This window comes from Ranitomeya variabilis, chromosome 6, assembly GCF_051348905.1.
Source record: "Ranitomeya variabilis isolate aRanVar5 chromosome 6, aRanVar5.hap1, whole genome shotgun sequence".
In the NCBI taxonomy this organism is placed as follows: Eukaryota; Metazoa; Chordata; class Amphibia; order Anura; family Dendrobatidae; genus Ranitomeya; species Ranitomeya variabilis.
The window spans coordinates 495,023,217-495,038,023 of NC_135237.1; the positions used below are offsets into that span (position 1 = coordinate 495,023,217).

The following is a 14,807-nucleotide window of genomic DNA, read 5'->3' on the forward strand; positions in this document are numbered from 1 at the left end:
GGGGTAGGGTTAGGGGTAGGGGTAGGGTTGCACTTAGGGTTGCACTTAGGGTTGCACTTAGGGTTGCACTTAGGGATGCACTTAGGGTTGCACTTAGGGTTGCACTTAGGGATAGTGTTGCACTTAGGGATGCACTTACAGTTGCACTTAGGGTTGCACTTAGGGATAGGGTTGCACTTAAAGATAGGGTTGCACTTAGGGATAGGGTTGCACTTAGGGATAGGGTTGCACTTAGGGATAGGGTTGCACTTAGGGTTGCACTTAGGGTTGCACTTAGGGTTGCACTTAGGGTTGCACTTAGGGATAGGGTTGCACTTAGGGATAGGGTTGCACTTAGGGTTGCACTTAGGGTTGCACTTAGGGATAGGGTTGCACTTAGGGATAGGGCTGCACTTAGGGATAGGGCTGCACTTAGGGATAGGGCTGCACTTAGGGATAGGGCTGCACTTAGGGATAGGGCTGCACTTAGGGATAGGGCTGCACTTAGGGATAGGGCTGCACTTAGGGATAGGGCTGCACTTAGGGATAGGGCTGCACTTAGGGATAGGGCTGCACTTAGGGATAGGGCTGCACTTAGGGATAGGGCTGCACTTAGGGATAGGGCTGCACTTAGGGATAGGGCTGCACTTAGGGATAGGGCTGCACTTAGGGATAGGGCTGCACTTAGGGATAGGGCTGCACTTAGGGATAGGGCTGCACTTAGGGATAGGGCTGCACTTAGGGATAGGGCTGCACTTAGGGATAGGGCTGCACTTAGGGATAGGGCTGCACTTAGGGATAGGGCTGCACTTAGGGATAGGGCTGCACTTAGGGATAGGGCTGCACTTAGGGATAGGGCTGCACTTAGGGATAGGGCTGCACTTAGGGATAGGGCTGCACTTAGGGATAGGGCTGCACTTAGGGTTGCACTTACGGTTGCACTTAGGGATAGGGTTGCACTTAGGGTTAGGGTTAAAATTAGGGTTAGGGTTGGAATTAGGGTTAGAATTAGGCTATGTGCACATGGTGCAGATTTGGCTGCGGATCAGCAGCGGATTGGTCGCTGCGGATTCGTAGCAGTTTTCCATAACGTTTACAGTACCACGTAAACCTATGGAAAACCAAATCCGCTGTGCCCATGGTGCGGAAAATACAGCGCAGAAACACTGCGTTGTACTTTCCGCAGCATGTCAATTCTTTGTGCGGATTTCGCAGCGTTTTACACCTGCTCCATAATAGGAATCCGCAGGTGAAATCCACACAAAAAAACACTGGAAATCCGCGGTAAATCAGCAGGTAAAGCGCAGTGCGTTTTACCTGCAGATTTTTCAAAAACAGTGCGGGAAAAATCCGCACACAAATCCGCAACGTGGGCACATAGCCTTAGGGTTAGGGTTGGAATTAGAGTTAGGGTTGGAATTAGGGTTAAGACTAGGGTTAGGGGTGTGTTGGGGTTAGGGTTGGGATTAGGGTTAGGAGTGTGTTGGGGTTAGTGTTGGAGTTAGAATTGAGGGGTTTCCACTGTTTAGGCACATCAGGGGGTCTCCAAACGCGACATGGCGCCACTATTGATTCCAGCCAATCTTGCGTTGAAAAAGTCAAATGGTGCTCTCTCCCTTCCGAGCCCCGACGTGTGCCCAAACAGTGGTTTACCCCCACATATGGGGTACCAGCGTACTCAGGAGAAACTGGACAACAACTTTTGGGGTCCAATTTCTCCTGTAACCCTTGGGAAAATAAAAAATTGCTTGCTAAAACATCTTTTTTGAGGAAAGAAAAATGATTTTTTATTTTCACGGCTCTGCGTTGTAAACTTCTGTGAAGCACTTGGGGGTTGAACGTGCTCACCACACATCTAGATAAGTTCCTTGGGGGGTCTAGTTTCCAAAATGGGGTCACTTGTAGGGGAGCTCCAATGTTTAGGCACACAGGTGCTCTCCAAACGCGACATGGTGTCCGCTAATGATTGGAGCTAATTTTCCATTCAAAAAGCCAAATGGCGTGCCTTCCCTTCCGAGCCCTGCCGTGCGCCCAAACAGTGGTTTACCCCCACATATGAGGTATCAGCGTACTCAGGAGAAACTGGAAAAGAACATTTAGGTTCCAATTTCTCCTGTTACCCTTGGGAAAATAAAAAATTCCGGGCTAAAAAATCATTTTTGAGGAAAGAAAAATTATTTTTTATTTTCACGGCTCTGCGTTATAAACTTCTGTGAAGCAGCTGGGGATTTAAAGTGCTCATTATGCATCTAGATAAGTTCCTTGGGGGGTCTAGTTTCCAAAATGGGGTCACATGTGGGGGAGCTTCAATGTTTAGGCACACAGGGTCTCTCCAAATGCGACATGGTGTCCGCTAACGATTGGAGCTAATTTTTCATTCAAAAAGTCAAATGGCGCTCCTTCCCTTCCGAGCCTTGCCGTGCACCCAAACAGTGGTTTACCCCCACATATGAGGTATCGGTGTACTCAGGAGAAATTGCCCAACATGTTGCCCATGTGAAAATGAAAAAATTGAGGCTAAAAGAAATTTTTTGTGAAAAAAAAAAAAAGTACTTTTTCATTTTTACGGATCAATTTGTGAAGCACCTGGGGGATTAAAGTGCTCACTATGCATCTAGATAAGTTCCTTGGGGCGTCTAGTTTCCAAAATGGGGTTACTTGTGGGAGAGCTCCAATGTTTAGGCACACGGGGGCTCTCCAAACGCGACATGGTGTCCGCTAAAGATTGGAGCCAATTTTTCATTCAAAAAGTCAAATGGCGCTCCTTCGCTTCCGAGCCGTGCCGTGCCCCCAAACAGTGGTTTACCCCCACATATGAGGTATCAGCGTACTCAGGACAAATTGGACAACAACTTTTGTGGTCCAGTTTCTCCTTTTACCCTTGGGAAAATAAAAAATTGTTGCTAAAAGATCATTTTTGTGACTAAAAAGTTAAATGTTCACTTTTTCCTTCCATGTTGCTTCTGCTGCTGTGAAACACCTGAAGGGTTAATAAACTTCTTGAATGTGGTTTTGAGCACCTTGAGGGGTGCAGTTTTTAGAATGGTGTCACTTTTGGGTATTTTCAGCCATATAGAACCCTCAAACTGACTTCAAATGTGAGGTGGTCCCTAAAAAAAATGGTTTTGTAAATTTTGTTGTAAAAATGAGAAATCGCTGGTCAAATTTTAACCCTTATAACTTCCTAGCAAAAAAAAATTTTGTTTCCAAAATTGTGCTGATGTAAAGTAGACATGTAGGAAATGTTATTTATTAACTATTTTGTGTCACATAACTCTCTGGTTTAACAGAATAAAAATTCAAAATGTGAAAATTGCGAAATTTTCAAAATTTTCGCCAAATTTCGGGTTTTTTTCACAAATAAACGCAGAAATTATCGACCTAAATTTACCACTAACATGAAGCCCAATATGTCATGAAAAAACAATCTCAGAACCGCTAGGATCCGTTGAAGCGTTCCGGAGTTATTACCTCATAAAGGGACACTGGTCAGAATTGCAAAAAACGGCCAGGTCATTAAGGTCAAAATAGGCTGGGTCATGAAGGGGTTAACTAGATGGTGGCCCGATTCTAACGCATCAGGTATTCTAGAATATGTATGCGTAGTGTATAGCGCAGCCCACGCAGTACATTGCGCAGCCCACGCAGTACATTGCGCAGCCCGCGCAGTACATTGCGCAGTACATTGCGCAGCCCGCGCAGTACATTGCGCAGCCCGCGCAGTACATTGAGCAGCCCGCGCAGTACATTGCGCAGCCCGCGCAGTACATTGCGCAGTACATTGCGCAGCCCACGCAGTACATTGCGCAGCCCACGCAGTACATTGCGCAGCCCACGTAGTACATTGCGCAGCCCACGTTGTATATTGCGCAGCCCACGTTGTATATTGCGCAGCCCATGTATATTGCAATGTGGGCTTGATATCCCTGTTAAAAAAAAAAAAAGAATTAAAATAAAAAACAGTTAATACTCACCTTCCGTTGGCGCCTGGATCCAGAAAGCGGTTACCGACGCTTGGGATCCACCGAAGCTCCGCCGAGCCGCTCGCGCCAGCCGCCATCTTCCGTTCCCAGGATGCATTGCGAAATTACCCAGATGACTTAGCGGTCTCACCAGACATATAAGTCTTCTGGGTAATTTCGCAATGCATCACCGGGAACAGAAGATGGCGGCCGGCGTGAGCGGCTCGGCGGACTACCGAGGGTGAGTATAGCAGGTTTTTTGTTTTTTATTATTTTTAACATTAAAATTTTTTACTATTGATGCCGCATAGGCAGCATCAATAGTAAAAAATTGGGGACACACAGGGTTAATAGCAGCGATTACAGAGTGCTTTACCCGCGGCATAACGCGGTCCGTTACCGCCGGAATTAACCCTGTGTGAGCGGTGACCGGAGTATGCGGGCACCGAGAGCGGGGAGTAAGGAGCGGCCATTTTCTTCCGGACTGTGCGCATCGCTGATTGGTCGTGGGTGTTTTGCCACGACCAATCAGCGACTTGGATTTCCATGACAGACCGAGGCCGCGACCAATGAATATCCGTGACAGAAAGACAGAAGTGACCCTTAGACAATTATATAGTAGATGATTTATAAATGAATGGGAGAGAACTTACACTACCAGTAACTGCCACTGCACACTGTGGTACTGTCACTTCCTGTGTGCTTTATTCAGCTGATTGGCGGTAGTCGGGCCTCTGCTGATCTGATTGTGATGACGTATCCCAACAAAATGCCACTTTTGAGATTTAAGTTGGAGTAATGCACAGATACATCTATCATGACAAGCAAAAAGGAAAATGTAATTATGCTTTTGTAGCATCTGTTATGAACTTGCAAAGCAACACACTATCTTTTTCATATATAATCCAAGCTTCCTTCTCATTTTGCATTGGAGACGCATGACTTCCAGCAATAAGCAGATGGCCATTAAAGATTGAAATAAGGCGATATCTGCCCGTCAGTGGTTGTCCACTACCCTGACTCGGTTAAGTACAGTGCCCCTAAATATCCCCGTATAACTTTTCTGCCACGTTTAATTTGTTTATGTCTTATTGCTTTGCTTCCTGTGCCCTGGCACCAGCTCGTTTGTCATAGAGATCACTACCTCTTCAGAATCCTCGGCTCTCTACTTACTACATTTCCCATCATTCCTTGTTCTGGGTTGCGAGCCAGCAGTGAGCACAGTCCTGTAACTACGCTCTAACCCTTCCCACTCCTCCCTAGAGTCACACACAGCATCAGCCCCATCTCCTGTACAGGACGCTGCAGTGAACAGAAGTAATGCACAAAGCATCATTGCACCAGCCCTGACAATAAGGATTATCCCCTATTTCCCCCTCCCCAGTGATATGGATGATGGGATGGATCAATAGATGGATAGAGAGCTATCTGAATGTATTCACATTATAATGGTAATACAACAGGGTGTAGATTCCTTACGCAGTGTGTCTACATATATATACATTCTGCTGCATACTTAGTTTCAGTGAGAGTGAGCTCTGCTGAGTGTAGCCCACTCACCCGCGTGGCAAGCCCCGCCCACCTGTCAGTTTCCAGAGCCCGGAAGTGAGGGACAATCTGAGGAGACATCACAGGAATCAGCAGATTCTCGGCCAGAGATTGAATGACCAGGGGAGCAGCTCCCATCACAGAAGGATCTGACAAAACAAAGTTTTAGTAAAGAGATTAGCTATGGCAGTTAAAGGGAACCTGTCACCCCCAAAATCGAAGGTGAGCCAAGGCCACCGGCATCAGGGGCTTATCTACAGCATTCTGTAATGCTGTAGATAAGCCCCCGATGTAACCTGAAAGATGAGAAAAAGAGGTTAGATTATACTCACCCAGGGGCGGTCCCGGTACGGTTCTGGTCCGACGGGCGTCGCGGTCCGGGGCCTCCCATCTTCTTACGATGACGTCCTCTTCTTGTCTTCACGCTGCGGCTCCGGCTCTGGCGTACTTTATTTGTCCTGTTGAGGGCAGAGCAAAGTACTGCAGTGTGCAGGTGCTGGGCCTCTCTGACCTTTCCCGGCGCCTGCGCACTGCAGTACTTTGCTCTGCCCTCAACAGGGCAGATAAAGTACGCCTGTGCCGGAGCCGCAGCATGAAGACAAGAAGAGGACGTCATCGTAAGAAGATGGGAGGCCCCGAACCACGACACCCATCGTACCGGACCACAGCGGGAACGCCCCTGGGTGAGTATAATCTAACCCCTTTTTCTCATCTTTTAGGATACATCGGGGGCTTATCTACAGCATTACAGAATGCTGTAGATAAGCCCCTGATGCCGGTGGGCTTAGCTCACCTTCGATTTTGGGGGTGACAGGTTCCCTTTAAGGCATATGAAAAGGGCATGTAAAGTAGTGGCCAACCCTTTTAATTTCCATCCCTGACTGTAGGAGTAGTTCTTCTCACACTGCAGTAGTATATTCTCGGGTTAGGCTACTTTCACACTAGCGTTAACTGCAATACGTCGCAAATGCGTCGTTTTGCCGAAAATACGCATCCAGCAAAAGTTCTTGCTGGATACGTTTTTTCGTCATAGACTAACATTAGCGACGCATTTGCGACGCATTGCCAAACGTCGCGTCCGTTTTGCGACGCTTGGGCGTGTGGTAGCGGACCGTCGGGAGAAAAAAACGTTACATGTAACGTTTTTTGCTCACGACGGTCCGCTTTTTCCGACCGCGCATGCGCGGCCGGAACTCCGCCCCCACCTCCCCGCACTTCCCCGCACCTCACAATGGGGCAGCGGATGCGTTGGAAAAATACATCCGCTGCCCCCGTTGTGCGGCGGAGACCACGCTAGCGTCGGGAACGTCGGCCCGACGCACAGCGACGGGTCTTTCCCGACGCTAGTGTGAAAGTAGCCTTAGGCTGCTCTCACACATCAGTTTTTTGCCGTCAGGCACAATCTGGCAAATTTTGAAAAAAAACGGATCTGGCAAAAGTTGTTGGTTTTTTTTATCATAGAGTTGTATTAGCGACGGATGGCCTCAGGTTTCATCCGTTTTTCGCCAGATCCGTCAAAAAATTGTTTTCCGATGGCTGGAGAAAATGGTCATAGGAACGTTTTTTGTGTCCGTCGAATAAACGGACAGCGATAGATCCGTTGTTTGCTATAACGGAAGCCTATGGAGCCGGATCCGTCAATGATGGAATCCAGACAGATTCTTTTTCTTTAAACAAAGTATGCATTTTCCATTCTGCGGTGTCTCTGTCTCTCTCTCGAGCGAAAAAATGGATACGTCGCAGCAGTTTTTCACAATTTGCAACAGATCCTTTTTTTTCCAAATTCTCCGGATTGTGCCTGATGGCAAAAAACTGATGTGTGAAAGTGGCCTTATCTGTATAGAAAGTTCTTGTTTTATGTGTTATCCTACTCTCATTTTTTTCCAGGATTATTTGCCCTTCATGGACGAAGCCACAGACTTAGCCACTTGTATCTCCACAGTAATTGCATCAGCAGCATAGAGCAGGTATTGCACGCCATGATGGGACTACACTCTTTAGTTCACCTGACGTTGGAGCAGGATGGCAAAGGCAACCCAGTGTGTGCTGCAGAAGGTACAGTAGTGATGATAAGCATTCCCTGCTGACAGTGTGCACAATGCACAACAGCTCATTAAGGGTATGTTCACATGCAGCATTTTGTATACATGTAAGATGCTTTTTACAGCACCAGCAAAAGCTATGAGAGTTTACAAATTGTGGCTGTTGGCCACTGCAGATCAAATATTGACATTAAAAAAATAAAAAATGACCGTATTTATCTATTTTCTTCTATAATGAAACTCAGCCGTTCAAGTCTGGGCGTGCTAAAAAAAAATTGGATCCCATGCAGAAATGTACAACCTCCAATTAGACACATTCCTATTAGTAACTTTGGAAACTGTATTTGTTCTTGTAAATTTTATTCATTGATGTTGTATAAGGCTACGTTCACACGATCCTTTTTTCCGTCCATTTTTTTTCAGGTCCTGTTTTGAAAAACCGCAGCTAAAATCCGCACTGATTTTTCGCTGCGGTTTTTGATCCTTTTTCTTCTGCGGATTCCACTGCGGGTTTCCAACTGCAGTTTCCTATTGGGGCTGCTGGAAACCCGCAGCAGAATCCGCAGAAAGAATTGACAGGTACTTCTTTTTTCTGCAGGCAAAACCGCTGCGGATTTGCCTGGGGAAAAAAGGATCGTCGGCACAGCGGGTTTTGTTTTCCATTGGGTTACATTGTACTGTAACCTACATGGAAAAAAGCTGCGGATCCGCAGTGCCAAATCCGCTGCGGATCCGCAGCAAAAACCGCAGCGTGTGAACATACCCTTAAAACGAATGGCACACAGATGAAAACTTTTTTTTTTTTTTTTTTTTCTTGGTTGAAAATTACTTTTTTTTTCCCCACTTGTTTGATCTTAGCCTATGGGTAACTTTGTTGTGCCCAAGTGAATGGTGGCCTGTTTTCCTGCTTTCCGTCTTCTTTTTCTTCTTCTATTGGGCCATTTTTGTGACCATTGGTGGCATTCTGTTGTACCTTCTCAAGCATAAGCAGTGCGCTAATGATTCGTCCCATTAAGTAGTTTTTTTAGATTATTTTTTGAGGCTAGCAGAATAGTACGATATATTCTTATCAACTTATACCTGTGTATTTCTTGCTATTGATATTTGATTCCTGTACTTTCTATCCCATTTATGGAGAACCTTTTGTTCATACATTACAGGATCCTGCCATGAACAAGGTAACGGTGGATTGTATAAAATGGGCACTAATATTCTGCTATGTCATTCCATATGCTTCATTGTATATGCTTTTTGATTTTCACATGGATTGAATGAATATTTCTGCACCATGTGATGAGTAAAGACTCCCATCTTCTGGATGTTCACATTGAATGGAACCAAACAGAAAAGCTCTGCTCAGTGTGTAGCAGGCGCTGCCGGGTACTGCAGATTACCTCTTATTTTATTAACAGGAATTGATGTACAGTGCCTAGCAGCTGCCGCAGCACATTGAAGGCAGGTATGATGTTCGACTTTGTTAAAAGGGGTTATCCTTACACTTTTTTTTTTTCCTTATGGTGTTAAGAACTGACATGCAGACATGCATGACCTCGGAGCATTCACAGACCTCTTATGTCAGCAATTCTGCTGCTTCATTTGACATTTTTTCAACAGAACAGCTCTACCACTTCCAGGCTGCTCTTTCAATGAGGCATCACTGCCGATGTCATGCTGATTGACAGCCAATTCCCCACAGTCAGGGAGCCAGATATCAATCAGCATGACATTAGCAGTGTCACCTAGTCAACAGAGCAGAGTGAAAGAGAAGCAGCCGCTCTGCCAATGTGACTATATTGGAAGCCACAGAAGCGATATGTGACCGCACTTAGCTGGTAGACATACGCTCCGGGCAGAACAGGTAGGTTCTTAGGCCCATAAGCAAAAATTAAAATGGTCCTGGATAACCCCATTAATGTTTACATCTGACTGCTACCAAGGCTAATGACAGCTCATCGGAGTGCTGAGTGTCAAACACCCACCTATCTGATATTGATGTCCTATCCTGAGGATAGGTCATGAAAAATATGTGCCCAGACAACCCTTAGGTCAGGGTCAGCACAAGTGAAATAACCATTTCATTGCTCGTTACTTTTGTGGCTTTCATTAAAGGATCTATTATTATTTTCTGCTTAGGATACAGAGATTTAATTCTTGGAAATGTGTCACAGTTAAAAGCCCTTGATGGTGTAAGTAGATCGGGCGAATCTGGTATTGGATTTGACATAGATTCAGCAGATCTGCCGAATCTGGAGTTCCTGGAATATCTCATTACATGTGACAGTGACGCTGCAGAGAAGGACATAAAGGTGACTATTCTGACCTCTATGATTACATAGAGGTGTACTTTTTTTAAATTGAAGAGAACTGCCTTTCACCTGATACACTGTAGCAATGTGTCGTACAAAGGTACATCATCATAGTGAAATATGTACAGAATTTCTTTTTTCATAATCCGTATTAAAAATAAAAAAAATTCTCAATTTTCACACTGACCTCTGCGGAGTTTGTAAAGTCAAACTTCAAATGTCCTTTAGCAGCAATAGGACAAACCAAAAAGGAAAAGCATTACTGCCAAGGCTCGCACACCAATAATGCTACATGATAAGTTATAAAAATAACAAGCTGATTTTATTGAACAATTCAAATAATCACAAACCGTTAAAACATAATTAAAAAAATACACACCATCCAAAATACACAGGACAAAGAGATCAAATAGCAATATATAGTGTGACCCACCCAAAAAGACCCCAACCCCAAACTAATGGATCATGGGGAGATATACAAGAATACACCAACATCGGGCAGCATATAGTACACCTGATTAACGCATACCATGCAGACTATGCAAAGGCATATAAAAAACGCTGCCCAGAAAGTCGTGTATAGAGAGAAGGCCAAAGAAGGGGAGGGGATGGGGAGAGAAGGGTTAATTATAACCCATGAATATAAGTACCGAGCTAGATCTCAGAAATGTATAAGGAGGAAACCCTCCATAAGAATACAACCTGGTATTATAGGGCGATGCCCACGCGTATCGCCTGACAAGCAGGCTTCGTATTCTTATGGAGGGTTTCCTCCTAATATATTTCTGAGATCTAGCTCGGTACTTATATTCATGGGTTATAATTAACCCTTCTCTCCCCATCCCCTCCCCTTCTTTGGCCTTCTCTCTATACACGACTTTCTGGGCAGCGTTTTTTTATATGCCTTTGCATAGTCTGCATGGTATGCGTTAATCAGGTGTACTATATGCTGCCCGATGTTGGTGTATTCTTGTATATCTCCCCATGAGCCATTAGTTTGGGGTTGGGGTCTTTTTGGGTGGGTCACACTATATATTGCTATTTGATCTCTTTGTCCTGTGTATTTTGGATGGTGTGTATTTTTTTAATTATGTTTTAACTGTTTGTGATGTTTTTGAATTGTTCAATAAAATCAGCTTGTTATTTTTATAACTTATCATGTAAGCATTATTGGTGTGCGAGCCTTGGCAGTAATGCTTTTCCTTTTTGGTTTTTGCAATTTTGTTTATTACTGACCTTGCACCCATGACCTGCCCTATTCTTATATGGTAGTGCGCCCAATTTTTTGATTATTTCTTTAGCAGCAATAGGGTGACGGTGACCCCATTTCTTGTATTAAAGCAATGGAGGGGTACAAGGCGAGCTGTGATATCACCTATTGTGGTTGGTGGATCATGTGTTACCAGTCATTGTAATCCTGCCCGTGATGGTAATGAGGCTGCTGAAAAGTAATACAGAACACGATAGGAAGTATGAGTCTAAAATATCTGTGCGGGCCAGTGTAAAAATTGCAAGATTTTTTTGATATGCACATTGCCAAAGTTTTCAAAAAATTACATTTAACACACACAAAAAAACAGATGTTAAACAATGGGTTATTTATTCAGTCGCCATGACAGCACTAACGAGAGAGGGGATCCGCCCTTCAGGGACAGGAAACCTACAGAGATAAAAGGGCGGCACCTCTCTCCCGCATCAGTTGGTTTCCTGTCCCTGACAGGGGACCCTACAGACTTACCTTAAGAAGAAAGGTGAAGACAGAAGACAGTACCCAGGCTCGGCAGGCCGGTTCGGGAAGCGGGGGTTCCCTTTCCTCGGTCGAGTCCGGTGCGCTGGAGGTGCCACACCACAGAGGGCTGTGGGGGTAGGCAACAGCAGAGGAAAGCAGCCTTCAGGGGGAGTGCTGACTTTGGAGTGTCCCATCGCCGCAGGTACAGGTATGTATGTATGGGAGGCCCTGTCTTCTGAAGTCCTGCGGCGGAGCTGGCGGCGGTATGTAGCATGTGGGGTGGCGCGGTCGGCGTTCCGAGACATAGCGGGGGCCTGGTGAGTGTTGGCGCCAGGTGCGCTGTGTTTAGGGCGGCGCTCTGTAGATGATGACCGGCGAGGACTGATGACGTGCGGCGCATGCGCAGTCGGGCCGCGGCGGTGATTATGGCGGCGTCCTGTAGTGCAGAGGTGTCAAACTGCATTCCTCGAGGGCCGCAAACAGGTCATGTTTTCAGGATTTCCTTGTATTGCACAGGTGATAATTTAATCACCTGCACAGAATGATTCCAGCACCTTGTGGAATGCTAAGGAAATCCTGAAAACATGACCTGTTGGCGGCCCTCGAGGAATGCAGTTTGACACCTCTGCTGTAGTGGGTGACCGGCGAGGTCTGATGACGCGCGGCGCATGCGCAATTGGACCGCGGCAGTGATTATGGCGGCGTCCGGTAGATTGTGACCTGCGAAGAGTGGTGACGCGCGGCACATGCGCGATTGGGCCACGGTGATGAATATGGCGGCGCCCTGCAGCACACAGCGGGGGAATGCGGGCTCTTGGCGGTTCCGAGGTCAGGTGAGGCCATTAAGGGCGACATACCGCACAGCTGTGGGGGAGGTTCCGATATGCGGGCGAGCTTCTGGGGGAGAGGCCTCCCATATGCGATGTACCAGGCAGTTCACTTGGATTAATCTGCTGACCCCATCCGGGGGGAGGTACCTAAAGGGGCCGGCTATTTAAGGATTCCGTATGGGCTTTCACATGCTTCCTATCCATATTACAATGGAGTCACAGGAGCAGGAACCATTGCAGTCTTAGCAGCAGTATCAATCCTTGGAGAAGCCCCAAACAGTGAGCACCCAGCGGCGATCTAGTGGCAGTAGTCATCCTGGAGGTGATAGAGCTGATCAAAGTTCTAAAGCCGGAAAATCTTCAAGCCGTAAGGACGTTTCAACGGCTGGGAGGGTCCCCCCGCAATCTACGGTACCACTCGGTTACTATAGGGGTAAGTGATCGCTGAGAAAGTTCACTTAGTGATGTGTGCCTCCCCTTATATTCCCTCTCTCCATGTCTATCAGGGAAAAAAAATGGTCCTCTGAATCTAAACACAAAGAATGTGCGGAATGTGGGGTTCCTCTCCCAGATGACTACATAAAGAAATTATGTGGACCGTGTATTCAACGGTTAATAGCAGAGGAGACGCCAGATTTCGCTACCAGCCTAAGGCTACGTTCACATTTGCGGTGTGCGCCGCAGCGTCGCCGCCGCAACGCACAACGCAGACAAAAACGCAACACAACGCATGCACAACGCTGCGTTTTGCGCCGCATGCGTTCAACGCATGCGGCGCAAAACGCAGCGTTTTTTGTAAACGCAGTTGCGTTTCCAACAAAAAACGCAGCGTTTTGCGCCGCATGCGTTTTTTGTGCAGTGAGTCATTCTTCATCCCACCCACCAAAAAAAGTGTCTACACAATAGATAAGGGCCACCAATGGCTAGAAGAGGGTTGGTGTTTATGTAATTGTGTATATATACCATGGCAGACATTAATTCCTCCCATTTGCTGGTATTCATGATGGAGCGTCCCTTGGACAGTGTTATCATGGATATGGAGATGGATTTAGCCTTGGCTCATGCCTATGCTGTCGCCTGTGCTCATCAAAGAGAAAGAGAAAAACGGAGATGGATTCATCGCAGATTTTGGATACACCCTATCTTGGAAGTCCGGGAGAGCCGTGGAGCATACCATAGCTTGTTTGGCGAACTGAATGAGAACCTGGAGAAGTATTTCGAGTACACCAGGATGTCTCAGGAGAGCTTCCGGTATCTTCTGCGTCGGGTGGAAGGAGCCATCAGCAGGCAGGATACTCAGCTCCGGAGAGCTATATCCGCAGAGGAGCGGCTGCTGGTGACTCTACGGTACGTAGCTGTTTGAATGACTTGAGATATGTTCGGCTACGTTCACATCTTCCCTTTTTTTTTTTTTTCTTAATTTTTGTTGGGGGTGGTATGGTCAATGTACTTTTAGGCTGTGTTTCTACGGTCAGTAAGCTTGTTTGACGCTGCAGCGTCAAACAAGCAGCGTCCAGATGTTCCAGCATAGTGGAGGGGATTTTATGAAATCCCGTCTCCACTATGCGTGGAAACCCGCACGCGGAGGCCCTGTGACTCCGGACATGCTGCGCGTCTTTTCAGAACACAGCATGTCCGTACACCTTGCGGGGACGCAGCGTCCCCGCAAGGTATATCACAGGGCCCTACGGCGAGGGGTGCGATGATCCCGGATGTGTACTGTACACATCCGGCACCATTGCGTCCCAGGAAGGGGGCGGGGCTTATCGCCGACCGGCTTCGCCGCTGCAACGATAGCGCCGCGTCTCCGGACAGTGGAGACATACCCTTATAAATTGCAATGTACTAATGTAATTTCTTTATCTTCTTGGCAGTTTCCTGGCTACCGGAGAGACCTTGCGATCCCTTCAATTTCAGTTCCGGATTGGAGTCTCCACTCTCTCGGGAATTATTGCTGAGACCTGCCGCGCTTTGTGGGATAACCTCCGGGAAGAATTTTTACCTGTCCCTACAAGCGATATCTGGTTGGCCAACGCCGAGAAATTTGAGGAAGTGTGTTCGTTTCCAAACTGTATTGGCGCGGTGGATGGCAAGCACATTCGTATTACCAAGCCAGGGAAAAGTGGATCCCTTTTCTATAACTACAAAAAATATTTTTCCACTGTGCTGATGGCAATTGCCGGTGCGGACTGCCGTTTTCTGGCAGTCGACATTGGTGCTTTTGGCCGGTCAAATGACTCGCGCACATTCAAAGAGTCTGATATGGGCCAAAAATTATATGGCAACAATTTCAATTTCCCCCAGCCACGACCTCTTCCCCACACCGAAGGCCCTGCGATGCCATTTGTTGTGGTTGGGGATGAGGCATTCCAAATGTCTGCCAACCTATTGAAACCCTACTCAAGTCGGGG

The 14,807-nt window shown here is 46.7% G+C and overlaps 1 protein-coding gene across 5 annotated transcripts in view; it reads left to right on the plus strand.

The window, feature by feature from the left end:
• The window catches only part of LRRCC1 (leucine rich repeat and coiled-coil centrosomal protein 1), a 111,236-nt gene that overhangs the window by 13,444 nt on the left and 82,985 nt on the right, over positions 1–14,807 (plus strand). For all 5 annotated transcript variants that reach the window (XM_077270750.1, XM_077270749.1, XM_077270752.1 and 2 more), the window contains exons 5-6: positions 7,377–7,544; positions 9,665–9,837. In XM_077270750.1, the coding sequence (XP_077126865.1) occupies positions 7,377–7,544; positions 9,665–9,837 (341 nt within the window). The remainder of the gene's footprint in view (positions 1–7,376; positions 7,545–9,664; positions 9,838–14,807) is intronic.